Here is a 13,048-nt window from a genome sequence, read left to right on the forward strand (position 1 = left end):
GTCTGGTTTCTTTAAGTCCGGTTCCTCTCTCTTCATTTGATTGATTGTAATAGTGAGTTTACTTGAATAACTGCCTATGGAAGCACTTCTCTCAGTGAGAAGTGTATTACATGTTTGCGTGAGCTACACACGCTACCTTTAGATTCTTGATCCTAATGATATAGGCCTAAGTGTAAAACGGACGAGGTGATAGAGCAACAGCCCTGGAGTAAAAACCAAATGCGTGTGGTTGGAGAGAGGGTTGGTTTTACAGGTTTACTCGTTCTAGATTGTCAGTACTGCATGTCTTCTTTGCTGTCGTGCCATGGCTGTGTCAGAGTCGATTGTAAGTTAAACTTATGTATCCCTTCATGGGTAGTGTGATGCGTAAGACACATTTTTACAGACAATCATTAGCGGCTATTAAAATGCAAGTTCCTTTCTCTTTCTTTCTTCTTGTTGGAATATAACAGGATATAATAAGGAGTACATTAAATATGTCTCTCTGCCGATAGGCTGCGTGCATGTACTGGGCATAAAGAACTGGTCTTGTGATATTTCTAGGTATTTTTCTTTCTTTTTTCTAACAATTGGATCCAATGAACTGAGCAGGCTGGGCTGACATGCTTATAGCCTTTTCTAGGACTTTCTTAATATGAGCATGAATCTATATTAATAATCTATTGAGCTCACAAGTAACGAATTAATCTGTTATTATGGTGGGAGATTACAATATGATTATAAGTACCTCAATGGATCGTGAAGGAAATCACACTACAAACTATCACCTTCATGCACTTAAAGAGATCACAAATATCATGGATACATTAGAACTAGTTGATATATGGAGGCTGAAAATCTCTGACCTAGTGAGATATACATGGAGGAGGCTTAATCAAGCTAGCCGACTTGACTACTTCCTGGTCTCATTCTCATCAAACGATTAAAAAGTATTAATAGGAGACAGAATGTAATTGAACCTTCATCTAATTGGCCTCCACATAACTCACAGAATTTCCACGTGGATATTGGAAATGTGATCAAAGCCTACTGGATGACAATTTGTTCTTAACTAAGAGAAGATAATTCGTCATTAACTTTTTTTTGCACAACATAGGTACAGCAGATCCCCTTATTGTATGAGACACCTTTAGATGTACCTTTTAGAGGCCATTCAATACAATACTTGTCATTAAAACTAAAGCAGTTTCGGTCAAAAGAGATTAGACTAATAAAGGAAGTAACAGCGCAGGTAGATAGTAATGGAATCTGTATTATATATGCACAAAATAAGTTAGTGGAAAAACAAAAAGAATTGGAAGAACTTATTCAAGAACAATCAAGTGTAATTTATTACAAAAATAAAGCGAATTGGATGGAAAATTGCGAAAAATGCGCTAAGTTTTTCTTGAATCCAAAAATAATTTACAGAAACTTGTTAGAAATGACAGTCATCCATGATTCAGCAAATTATATTTTGAAAGAGGAAGAAAAATATTTGAAGCATGTTTTCTTTTCAGTCTCCTCCATCTCCACTGAATGATTTTAACTGTAAAGATTTATCTCCTAATAATAATATTTTTTTATAAAATGACAAATTTACAGAAATACCTGTGTAAAGGCCATATTACAGAGAAGGAACTTCTTGAGGCAATTCAATATTTTCAGTCTGGAAAACATCCAGGACTTGATGCTGTATCATACATTTTTTATGTACTCAAAGATCCCTTATGCGTATGTTTTAATTACTCCTTTAAAAATGGTAGACTTTCACGTACTCAATAAGAAGATATGATTTTCATTACTACTGAAACAGGACCCAGGTGGTAAGTATAAAGATCCAGTCCATTTAAAAAAAACTGGAGGCCTCTTACACTTCAATGTTGTGATGCAAAAATCCTGGCGAAATGCATAGCACATAGAATAAAAAAAGGTTTTACCAGATATTGTTCATCCTGATCAGACAGGTTTTTTACATGGACGATATATTGGAGATAATATACAACAATTACTTGAAACAGTGGAACATTATGAAACGTCAAAGATACCAGGCCTGGTCTTCATAGCAGATTTTGAAAAGGCGTTTGATAAAGTACGACTACAATTTATATATAAATGCCTGGGCTACTTTAATTTTGGTGAATCTTTTATACAATGGGTTATTGTTATGTAAGCAACCCCAGGTGCAAAATAGTAAATAATGGTTACTTCTCAGAAAGTATTGAGCTTTTAAGAGGAGTAAAACAAGACTGTCCGTTGTCTCCGTATCTATTTATTTTGGCCATTGAAATGCTAGCTATTAAAATTATATCCAACAAGAACATCAATGGGTTAGAAATCCGCGGTTAAAAACAAAAGTGTCAATGTATGCCGATGACTGAAGTTTTTTCTTAAGTCCGCAATCTGCATCCTTGCACTGTCACATTGAAGATCTTGATCCCTTTTCTAGCTTCTCTGGACTAAAACCTAATTATGACAAGTGTACCATATTACGTATTGGATCGTTAAAAGACACAATGTTAACACTACCTAGTAGTTTACTAATGAAATGGGTGGATGGTGAAGTAGACATACTTGGTATTCACATCTCAAAAAATATAAATGAACTTACCACAAACAATTTCAGTAGGTTTGCAAAAATAGATTATATTCTGCAACCATTGAGAGGTAAATACTTGTCTTTTATGGAAAAATCACATTGATTTAACTCTGGTTCTATCAAAGTTTACTTACTAATGGTGCTGCCTACTCTAGATAACTCGTTTTTTTTTATCATATGGCAAAAAATGTCACTTTATTTGTAATGCTAAGACAGGCACATTTAATTTTGTCTATATAATGAATATGAGTTTGGTGGGGCTAAAATGATTAAATATTAAAGCTTTAAACCTCTCACTAAAAGCTTCACTCATACATAGATTATACTTCAACCCAAAATGGTTCTCCAGTAGATTATTAAGAAAGGCTCATCCTTTGTTCAAAATGGCCTTTTTGCCTTTATACAGATTACAACTTCTCATTTCCGACTAATTGAAAGTATCACCCTTTCTTAAACAAGCCACACAAAGCTGGTTACAAGTAACATTTTATCCTCCAGAAAAAAGAGAAGGAATATTACAACAAATATTATGGTTAAAATCAAAACCATTCTTTATGGATTTTTTGGGTTGAAAAGGATTGGAATAAAAAAAAATATATACCAGTTTCATTTGAGGACAAAAATGTTGACAGCTGAGCCATACAGGTTGCAAAATAAATGGGAAGATATGTTCAATGTACCGATTCCATGGCACATGGTACAGTACATGAATGGATACAAAAAACAACACTTGAGTCAACACATTTCAATTTACATTTTTATCCAAAATTATTGCCACCAACAGAATGTTATATTTATGGGGCATACAACAATCTTAGCTCTGTAGATTTTGCCTGCGAAGAGACAGAATCACTAGATCATTTATTCTGGTATTGCCCCTATCTAGCTTGTTTCTGGTCACAGGTTGAGGAATTGTTAAAAAAAAAAATCTCAACATTGACTTAAAATGAACCTTACAAATAGCAGTGTTGGGTGATTTGGAAAGCCATAGTCAATGAATCAGCAATATAATAATACTTGTAGGAAAGATTTTCATCTTTTGCTCACAATCTGTGGATGAAATGCGATTAGAAAGGGCAAACATAAATGTAAACATCACAGCACATTTGAAAAATATATGGCACATGGAAACCAAATGAGGTGGGTCTATGGTGATAAGTGGGATGGGCTGAGTGGTGGGATTAAAGAGCTTATGTTCAGTAATGTATTATTGTTATGCGATTGCTGTATATAAAAGTACCACCTATCTAAAATGTATATGTAAAATGCAGAAAATATGTAGCAGAAAAGCTGTAAAAACAGTGTGTCCTCCGAAGAGTGGTGCTGGTGGATGGGCTAATAAAAAAAAATAAACTAATGTGAATTTACGTTATCCACAGATCTTCCCCCGGGATCTGACCTGTATGTCCACCATTATGACGTTTGAGTACCTTAGCCAGCTGTGCCAGAATAAGGAGCAGGTGTACCCTCCAATTGGGACCGCTGCAGGAGAACCCCCTGCCTCTGAGGACTGCATCCACACTGTTCCCTTCCAGTTTGACCTCATCGAGCTGCTGCCCAAGTGCCAACAGATAGAAATCTTCTTCCTCACTCTCAGCAGAGGTGAATTTTATCATGTTATTATGTCCTCAAGTATCTTATTGTTATCAAACATGAATTTATACATTTTTGCTAAATCAAGGATTCCCTGCGACTGTTAGTCCAACACCTTAGCCATTACACCAAAAAGTCCAAACCTCTTGACATGGTCACTAGGTGTTGTCGCTGCAATATTATGAAGGTGGTGGATGAATTAATGAATACTTATTTGTGTGTATTGCAGTGGAGAACGAGGAGGTGTCCCAGAGCACCCCCTATATTCCCAACGAGCTCCTGCTGAGCCTGTTCCACAGCAGCTTGCAACAGGAGCTCAGTGACCGGGAGATCCCATTGGCTGACCAGGACAACGTCACCTTCATGCATCACATCCTAGACAGGGAACGAGACGGACATGTTGCACCCTTCTTTCTACCGGTCATCAGAGGTAGGCTTTGTGAATGTGTGCCTCTGCTATGCATCTGCTTGCTCTTTGGGGTCTAGGCTGGGTGAATGTAAAACACTTTGTGACAACTGTTGATGTAGAAATGGCTTTATGAATACATGTTGACTGACGGAAAAGAACAGAATCCTGCTAATGATCGTATTCATTATGTAACAACATCCTATACTCCTGCACACATTTTTTAAATGTTATTTGCCTTGCCATGTGGTTACTTTCCCTTCACAGAAGAGTGCCTGAAACCCCCAGAGAGACAGGACACAGTGATGTCCTTCCACACTACAGGGAGCAGTAAGGAGGTGACAGGATCAACCAGTACCCTTCAGGTAAACCTTTTAACCAGTCTGCATTCTCTCTTCAGGGAAATAAATCCAGAATGTTCCTCCTTGACATTGATATCGGTTTTATGCGGTGTAAAAACAATGTAAAACCACCAGTGGGCCCGAGGTTCTGTTTTGGATGTCCGGACATGGTTTACACGACCCTCTTCTTCGTCTCATTGAAACTCTGTCCACCTTGGGGAAAACATTATGTTTAGTCTATTTTGTAGCACTTGTCCTCTCAGTTATGCCCGGTGAGTTTGTCCCCTCTTTCTCTCAGAGTTTCAGCAATGCAGACCTGGTGGATGAGGAGCCAGTCCCAGTGGAGAGGGATGGGTCTACCCCTCAGTGGAAGTGTTACGCCAAGTACATCAGCCCCCAACAGATCCTACTGACCTTCCTCCCTGCCACCTTCACAGGTAGGTACCCCGCTACTGCTCCCTGTGCTCTGCTGTAGTTGTGTCATGTGCGTGTATGAATAGGACAGAGCTACAGATCTTTTCTACTCATTATTCAAGTGGGGGCTCCACTCTAGTTATAGGAATCCTATGTATTTAGGCTAGCCACCAGCCTGGCATCGTGCTAGTTTTAACTGATTGTAATCGACATGCTTATCATCATAAAGTTGGTAACCAACAGTGCTGTGTGTTCGTAGATGTTGGTAACCCCCCCCCCCCCCCAAATATATAATAAATAACCAGCAATTGCACTTGACCTACCCCCCCCCCCCCCACCTTCTTGCTCGACTCCACTGATAGCTATGTTTAGTGAGGAAAAATGTACGTTCTATGCCTGTGACGTGGTTGTAGCACCGAGCTATCTTAAGACGAATGCACTGACTGTAAGTCGCTCTGCAAAATGTTTGAGTTCAACATTGTTGTGCTTTCTCTGCAGATGTCCAGATGTTGATGTTGTCTGGGCTGGAGACCGAGCCCCAGGACAACGGAGATGATGACGACACCCTGACTTCTGGCAACAAATCACAGGTTGATTCTCACTCTGGCTCCACCAATGTGCTGAATGGTGGGTTGAGTAGCGGGTTGAGGTCCCCCATGCTCTCCCCTGGTGGTGGTGGTCCTGTGGGACCCACGTCACCCCTGCTCTCCCCTGGATCTGGGAGCTCTACGGTGGAGCAGGACAACTGGGAGAGCCGTCTCTCTGAGCCTGAAAATGGCACCAAAGGTGCAGGTAAGTACTGTAGGATTATTGCATCATTAGTCCTTTGCTACTAACATACTGTACCTTCTCAGTAACCCAACCCTCTCTCTTTCTATCCCCCTCTCTCTGCAATAACATAATGTTACTGTTGTGAAAGGGAAGGGATGGGATGGGGCTCCCTGAGCAAATTGGAAATTACTCTCTCTCTCTCAGGTGTGGAGGAGAGGGACGGGGTGCAGTTCGCTGAGCCCCAGAAGAGAGACTTCCACATCACGTTCAGCCGCCAGGCGTCCCAGCAGAGCTCAGGGGACCTGTCCCGTCCGCGCTGCCCTGTATATGTCTATAACTGTTCCCTGGACTCTCTGAAGGACCAGCTAGTCCATCCCCACTTCAACAGGCAGCCAAGGGACATCTTCTTCAGGTACCCAGTAACACACACACACACACACACACACACACACACACACACACACTGATGGGGAGCACATCTGGGTTCAAATAGGATTTGTTTTCTTTCAAATACTTTAGCTGCACTTGATTGAGGATGGATCGTTCCCCATGCAATGTTATCACTTGAATATTCTCAGAAGTGGAAAATCCAGCCGTCTGGGACTGAGGAGTATTGAGGAGGAAACAATTTCAATTTGAACCCAGGTCTTGGGAGGGGAATACAGCAGTTCCAAGGCTCCATGTATTCAGCACTTTACTTTTCATCAGTTTAATCACCTTACCATCCATCATATGTGACTGACTTGAAACGCTCTCAGTCAGAAGTCCTACCATGCCATACCCAATTATACCCTTCATAAGTCTACCCTTCACTCAACATTGGCTGCCAGCAAGCTCATTGTTGTTGGTTGAGTACCATGCTAACGTTGTTCACCTCTAATTGTTTTCCTATACTACGGTGATAAATAGACCTCAAGACGCTGACTCCTGGGAGATGCATCAGCAGATGAAGTTCAGGTAGCACAGCTAGCTTACTGCTGCTTCCATCATCCTGCCGCGCACCTCGCCCCCCCGATCCTCCTCTTCCACCTCCCCCCATCCTCCTCCCCTCCGTCCCTTCCTGGTGTAGAGCTGTGGTGAGATCAATCCCAATGAATCTCTCCTCAATTCCTTGCATCTTATCTCCTTGCGTCCTTCTCAAAAGACATAGGAGAAGAAGGTCTGAAGGGGGGGGACCTTGGACCTTCTCCTCCAATACAGTTGAGCAGGAGGTGAGGAGAAAGGATGCAAGGGCTCATGGAAAGATGAATTGATGGGGTTTGGAGGGACTTAGGCCTGGCCATATGCTCCTAGCTCCTCCTTTTCCAGGGAGAGGTTTCTCCTCCTCTAAGTGGGTGAGGCTGAGGCCATCACTCTCTCACTCAATCCAGGCCTGTGTTGCTATTGGGAGGTTGGTATCTGCCTCCAGATAAGACTGTTGCCTCTAGATATTTTGTCTTTATATTCATTTACATAACTGAAGGCTTGACTTCACAACGCAAGGCACTTATGTTTGCTGGAGCTCAAACTTCTTGTAGGAGGCTGTCTCTCTTTCTGCAGTCAGATACCAATGGGTGGAACTGTCCAAAATCAACATGTCTGCTGTGTAAACTGACAATATCTAACTTATTGCATGTTCCCAGAAAATCTAATTTGGTTCATGCAGTTGCAGTATTTTTTTTTTCAAGCGTCTCTGGGGGGGTGTGGTGACTTTTTACAGACCCTACTTGATGCCATGGGCATGGTGCTTTGGAAATCTCTCCTCTAAGCCTGTGATTAAACAATTCATGTTTTTTTAATGAATAAACAAGTTCCTTTGTACTCTTTTTCTTTTTCACCTGCAAGTTCCAAGTCAAATATGGGAATTATACACTTGTGTATCATGGTACAGGACTGGCCATGTGTTGATCTCCAGATTAACATTAGACACATAGTATTGACATATTGGATACATTTTCGGAGGGGTTTATTTCCCCCCGTTAAAAAGCACGCTTCGGAGCTCTGTTGTTCAGTGACCGCTCAAGCTAATAGACTTTTAACAGCATCCTCCTCAATGCATAATGCAACATTACATGGAGCTGGACAGTGTGTTTCTTTTCTAATGGAGATTAAATGTCATCAGAGATTTGTGTTTTTTTTTGTGGCGTGAGATTAGAGACTGTGCGTTTGCGAAGGAGACATGCGGCATGTTAATTGGGGGGTGAGATGAGATTTTGTGTTTTCAAAGGGGTGTGTAAAATAACCGTGTAATATCTGATGATGAGGCTATGCTCCCTCCTTTTCTGTGGCTTGTATGTTTCTCCCACAGATCTACTATTGGGCTTCCTGATTCTGAGCTTGCTCCTCTTCTTCTCTAATGGTGTTTGGGGTGTTTGTGTGTGTGTCCCCGGTGTGTGTCTGTCCTCTTCCTCCTGCAGGTCTCTATCTCAGGAACGCAGCAGCACTTCCTCCTGGACAGACCTGATGTCGCAGCCTCATAAACACAAGGAGCTGGCCAACTACTGCAGCCTGCTACAGGAGCACTACCACCAGTGTTACGTCACAGGTAATACACTGCTGACAGACGTGAACATTTATGGGTAACGGCCTGTCATGAGAGACCAGGTCAAAGGTGACTAGTCCAGTCTGACTGCTTAAGCTGTCTGTGTAGCTTGCATTTGACCACTGCGACAGCCAGACGTCATAAAACACCCCTTAAATAAACTGCTCAGGAAATGGGATAGTGCACCTCTACCTTCTGACTCGCAAATGACTGACGCAGAGAGGAGCCCAATGGTAATGTACCCGGCTTTATGGCACTAAAGGGACAAGAGATGGGCTACTGGTGCTGGGGACAGCAGATGGGAGGAGAAGTTTATTATTGACCACAGTATCAGCTTGTAGCTGATTCTCTTCCTATTCCCTATATAGTACACTACTTTTGATCAGGGCATTGCACCCTATTCCCTATTTAGTGCACTACTGTTGAACAGAGTCCTTTAGGCCTGTGACTTGCCACACACACACACACATACCCGAAGATAGCGCCTCCAATACTACAGAAGCAAGCACAGGGTAAAGCCGTCACCTGCGTCATCCTAGTGACGGAGAAATCTATTAGAGGAGTGTTTTAAGCTGTCATCTCAGGAATTGTTTTTATGCTGCTTTGCAGCAGGATCTGTAAACCTCAATCAGGAAGAGAGCGACTAGACAACGCACGCACACTCACACACACTAGACACAACTCTGCTTCGGCGAAATATCCGCTTCTCTCTGAAAAGCCTGATGGAATTAAATTAGTCTGGCATGCCAATTTAAATATAAATATATTCACACCACGGCAGCATCTTTTCTCTCACTGCTCACTGAGTCAAGAGGTTAACACAAAATGTAAACCTTGTGGTACTGGAAAAAAAAACTGTGGTACTAATTTTAAACCTGTTTTCTCAAGATGAATTTGATATTAACAACATCCAGATAAAAGTATTGACTAATTTGTTAGGGTATATTACAGTGCTTCAGAAAGTATTACTTTTGTTGATTACAGTGTGAAAATTGATTTTTTTTAAACAAAAGTATTTTCACCCATCTACACACAATAACCATAATGACAAAGTGAAAAAAATGCTTTTAGAGTTGTTTGCAAATTTATTGAAAATTAAACGCAGAAATATCTCATTTGCATAAGTATTCACACCCCTGAGTCACTACATGTTAAAATCAGCTTTGGCAGCGATTACAGCTGGATCTATCTGGGTGAGTCTCTAAGAGCTTTGCACACCTGGATTGTACAATATTTGCACATTATTATTTTTTTCAAGCTCTCTCAAGTTGGTTATTGATCGTTGCTAGACAGACATTTTCAAGTCTTGCCATATATTTTCAAGGAAATGTAAGTCCAAACTGTAACTTGGCCACTCAGGAACAATCAAAACGTCCTAGTCCTTGCCGATGACAAGCATACCCATAACATATGAAGAGTGGTACTCAGTGATGTGTTGGATTTTCCTCAAACATAATGCTTTGTATTCAGGACATAAAGTTAATTTCTTTGCTAATCTTTTTGCAGTTTTACTTTAGTGCTTTATTGCAAACAGGATGTATGTTTTGGAATATTTTTATTCTGTACAGGCTTCCTTCTTTTCACTTTGTCATTTAGGTTAGTTTTGTGGAGTAACTACAATGTTGATCCATCCTATCACAGCAATTAAACTCTAACTGTTTTAAGTCCCCATTGGCCTCATGGTGAAATCCCTGAGCGGTTTTCTTTCTCTCCGGCAGCTGAGTTAGGAAGGACGCCTGTATCTTTTTAGTGACTGGGTGTATTAATACACCACCCAAAGTGTAATTAATAACTTCACCATGCTCAAAGGGATATTCAATGTCTGCTTCTTTGAGGCATTGTGGTTGAAACTGTTTTTGAAATTCACTGCTCGACTGAGGGAAATTCACTGCTCGACTATGGTGTACAGAGATGAGGTAGTCATTAAACAATCATGTACATTTTTATGTGACTTGTTAAGCTACTTTTTACTCCTGAACTTATTTAGGCTTGCCATAACAAAGGGGTTTTATACTTATTGACTCAAGACATTTCAGCATTGTTTGTAAACATTTCTAAAACCATAATTCCACTTTGACATTATCAGGTATTGTAGGCCAGTGACACAAAATATCAATGTAATCAATTTTAAATTCAGGCTGTAACACAACACAATTTGGAAAATGCTCATGGGGTGTGAGTGCTTTCTGAAGGCACTGTTTTTTTATGTGGATTTATGTGCTGACCTTGACTGAACTTAACATGGAATAGTTGGCCAGATTTGTATTTGAGAGTATAGTGTAAGGTTTTTGACGATGTAGCTTAGATATTCCTTGCATCCTCTCCCCTCCCCTCATTTTCAGATTACATTGGAGAAGGTCCACTTTTACGTTCTCCTTTAACCTTTCTGCAGTTGAGAAGGAGGCGAGGAGATAAAGACTTGAGGAATCGTGGAAAGATGAATTAAGACAGAGCAGGCATGGATCTGAAATGCGTGCGTGTGCATGATCGTGTTCTCTCCCCCTAGGTGTGTACCGCAGCCTGCAGCAGTCCCACAGCATCAGTTCCCAGGACTTGCTGACAGCCATGGACTACTGTGAGGAGTCTCTCCAGGAGATAGACATCACTTCCTTCCTCCAGACGCTCTGTGGACACATCCGGGTGTTCCGAGAGCGCCATGGAGACGGAGGGGTCAGGGGTCACAGCATCACCCCCGCCACCTTCACCATCGGAGAGGCTGAGGAAGACGGGCCGGTCAAGAGAGGACCTATGGCCTCCTCATCCAGGTACTACTGAGACCTAGAGAGCAGTTACCCATTTTGTGTTACCCATTCAGGGTGTGTTTGACTGGTCTGTTGTCTCTGGCTGGAGCAGCCTTCTACTTTTAATGATCAAATAAATCAAATCTAGCAATCTGGAGTTTGCACTTTAGCGACTATCCCACGTCCCTGACAAACTAAATCAAGGGCACCTGAAGTATATTACATATTTTATATACATATTTGACCCAGGTCGGCTACAGAATGATCCTCAGAATGTTATCTGACCTTGGTTCAGAACTTAATTTGCAAAGAGTGGATACATACAGTACATTTGTTTGGTTTGTTTTGGTACTTGTTTGGTTCAGACTATTGATTGACGGTGCTGAATGGTGCTCTATGAGTAAACATGACGACCTTGTGTCTGCAAGTATTGAGATGGAGGACGTGAGTGAGGCAGAGAACAGGGGGAAGGCCTCGGCCCCTAACTCCCCCCTCGGCCTGGACGAACCCCCCGGGACCATCAGGATACCAGAGTTCCCTCTGTCCCTCCTCCGCCTTCAGCAGAAGTGTGAGGTCTACCCTGACCTGCACAAAATCATACAGGTAAACAACTGAAGGATAGATAATGGTAGAATGGAAAGAAATGAGATGGATTATGTTACAATTTGATGCTCTTGTTAAAGAACAGTTTTAAAGCTAGCTAATGCCTGTATTCAACAGGACAAATTCATGGACATTGGTGCTCAGTTCTTCAAGACCGTGCCTTCCAATCCCCACTACTTCTACTACTGCCCACCATCATCTAAGAAAGAGATATGTGTATGTTATTTCCTATCCATTGTTCTCGGTTGGTATCCACCCCCAGGACACTGAAGAAGGCACTGGGGGCCGGAACATTGGTTCAGTTTTAACCTATATAGCGTTCTTCTTCTGATTTTTTTTTTTGTTCTCCTCCTAAGGACTCTGATAGGGAAGAGGAGAGACGACTTAGTGAAGAGGTTGTCTCAGAGGCTGAGCCTGCTACAGAGGACGGTGGGGATCCTTGTATTTTAGTTGCTTTGATTGCTTGGTGTAACCCCCGCCTAAGATCTTCTAGATAACAGTACATCAGATACTCTATACTCATCCTGTGCACCACAGAGAACATGTAGTTAAGGATACGTCATAAATCCTGTGTACTATGTCATAATGCTGTGTACTATGTCATCCTAATGTGCACCTCAGAGAACATGTCGGGCTGTTGCATCATGATGGAGAGCGACACAGACCTGGAGGTGGAGTACCAGGAGAGGGCTGGGGGCCGGAGATCCCTAGGGGCAGACGGAGAGGGGGAAGCAGGGGGAGAGGGGGAGGATGAGTCCCTGTCTGACTCCAACACCGTGAACCAGGATGAGGACTCCTTCAGCATCCTAGAGGGAGACAGCCTGTTGGAGCCAGAGGGGCCTCAGCCTGAGATGCCTCCGCTGTTCGTCCACCTCACCTGCTCTGTTAACATAAAGAGCTGCCACGGATCCATGCCCATAACCACGCTACCCACCTGCCTGGGTGAGTACACACTGTACCTGACAACCGTCACAGAAGAGACACAAGCCAATAGACAGTATGTGACTCAGACCTGGTGTTTATCTCAAGGCCATCAGACTGTTAAATAGCCATCACTAACCGGCTACCACCCGGTTACTC

The 13,048-nt window shown here is 42.1% G+C and overlaps 1 protein-coding gene across 6 annotated transcripts in view; it reads left to right on the top strand.

Moving 5' to 3' along the window:
• The window catches only part of szt2 (SZT2 subunit of KICSTOR complex), a 114,128-nt gene that overhangs the window by 24,924 nt on the left and 76,156 nt on the right, over positions 1-13,048 (top strand). For 4 of the 6 annotated variants that reach the window (XM_023999423.3, XM_024147406.2, XM_024147409.2 and 1 more), the window contains exons 20-32: positions 3,958-4,180; positions 4,401-4,601; positions 4,845-4,942; positions 5,217-5,355; positions 5,831-6,124; positions 6,308-6,515; positions 7,013-7,060; positions 8,500-8,627; positions 11,131-11,389; positions 11,794-11,968; positions 12,086-12,184; positions 12,325-12,397; positions 12,590-12,910. In XM_023999423.3, coding sequence (XP_023855191.1) covers positions 3,958-4,180; positions 4,401-4,601; positions 4,845-4,942; positions 5,217-5,355; positions 5,831-6,124; positions 6,308-6,515; positions 7,013-7,060; positions 8,500-8,627; positions 11,131-11,389; positions 11,794-11,968; positions 12,086-12,184; positions 12,325-12,397; positions 12,590-12,910 — 2,266 coding nt within the window. The remainder of the gene's footprint in view (positions 1-3,957; positions 4,181-4,400; positions 4,602-4,844; positions 4,943-5,216; positions 5,356-5,830; positions 6,125-6,307; positions 6,516-7,012; positions 7,061-8,499; positions 8,628-11,130; positions 11,390-11,793; positions 11,969-12,085; positions 12,185-12,324; positions 12,398-12,589; positions 12,911-13,048) is intronic. The other 2 variants (XM_024147407.2, XM_070446204.1) reach the window with 1 other exon arrangement.

This window comes from Salvelinus sp. IW2-2015, linkage group LG13 (genome assembly GCF_002910315.2).
Source record: "Salvelinus sp. IW2-2015 linkage group LG13, ASM291031v2, whole genome shotgun sequence".
Taxonomy (NCBI): Eukaryota; Metazoa; Chordata; class Actinopteri; order Salmoniformes; family Salmonidae; genus Salvelinus; species Salvelinus sp. IW2-2015.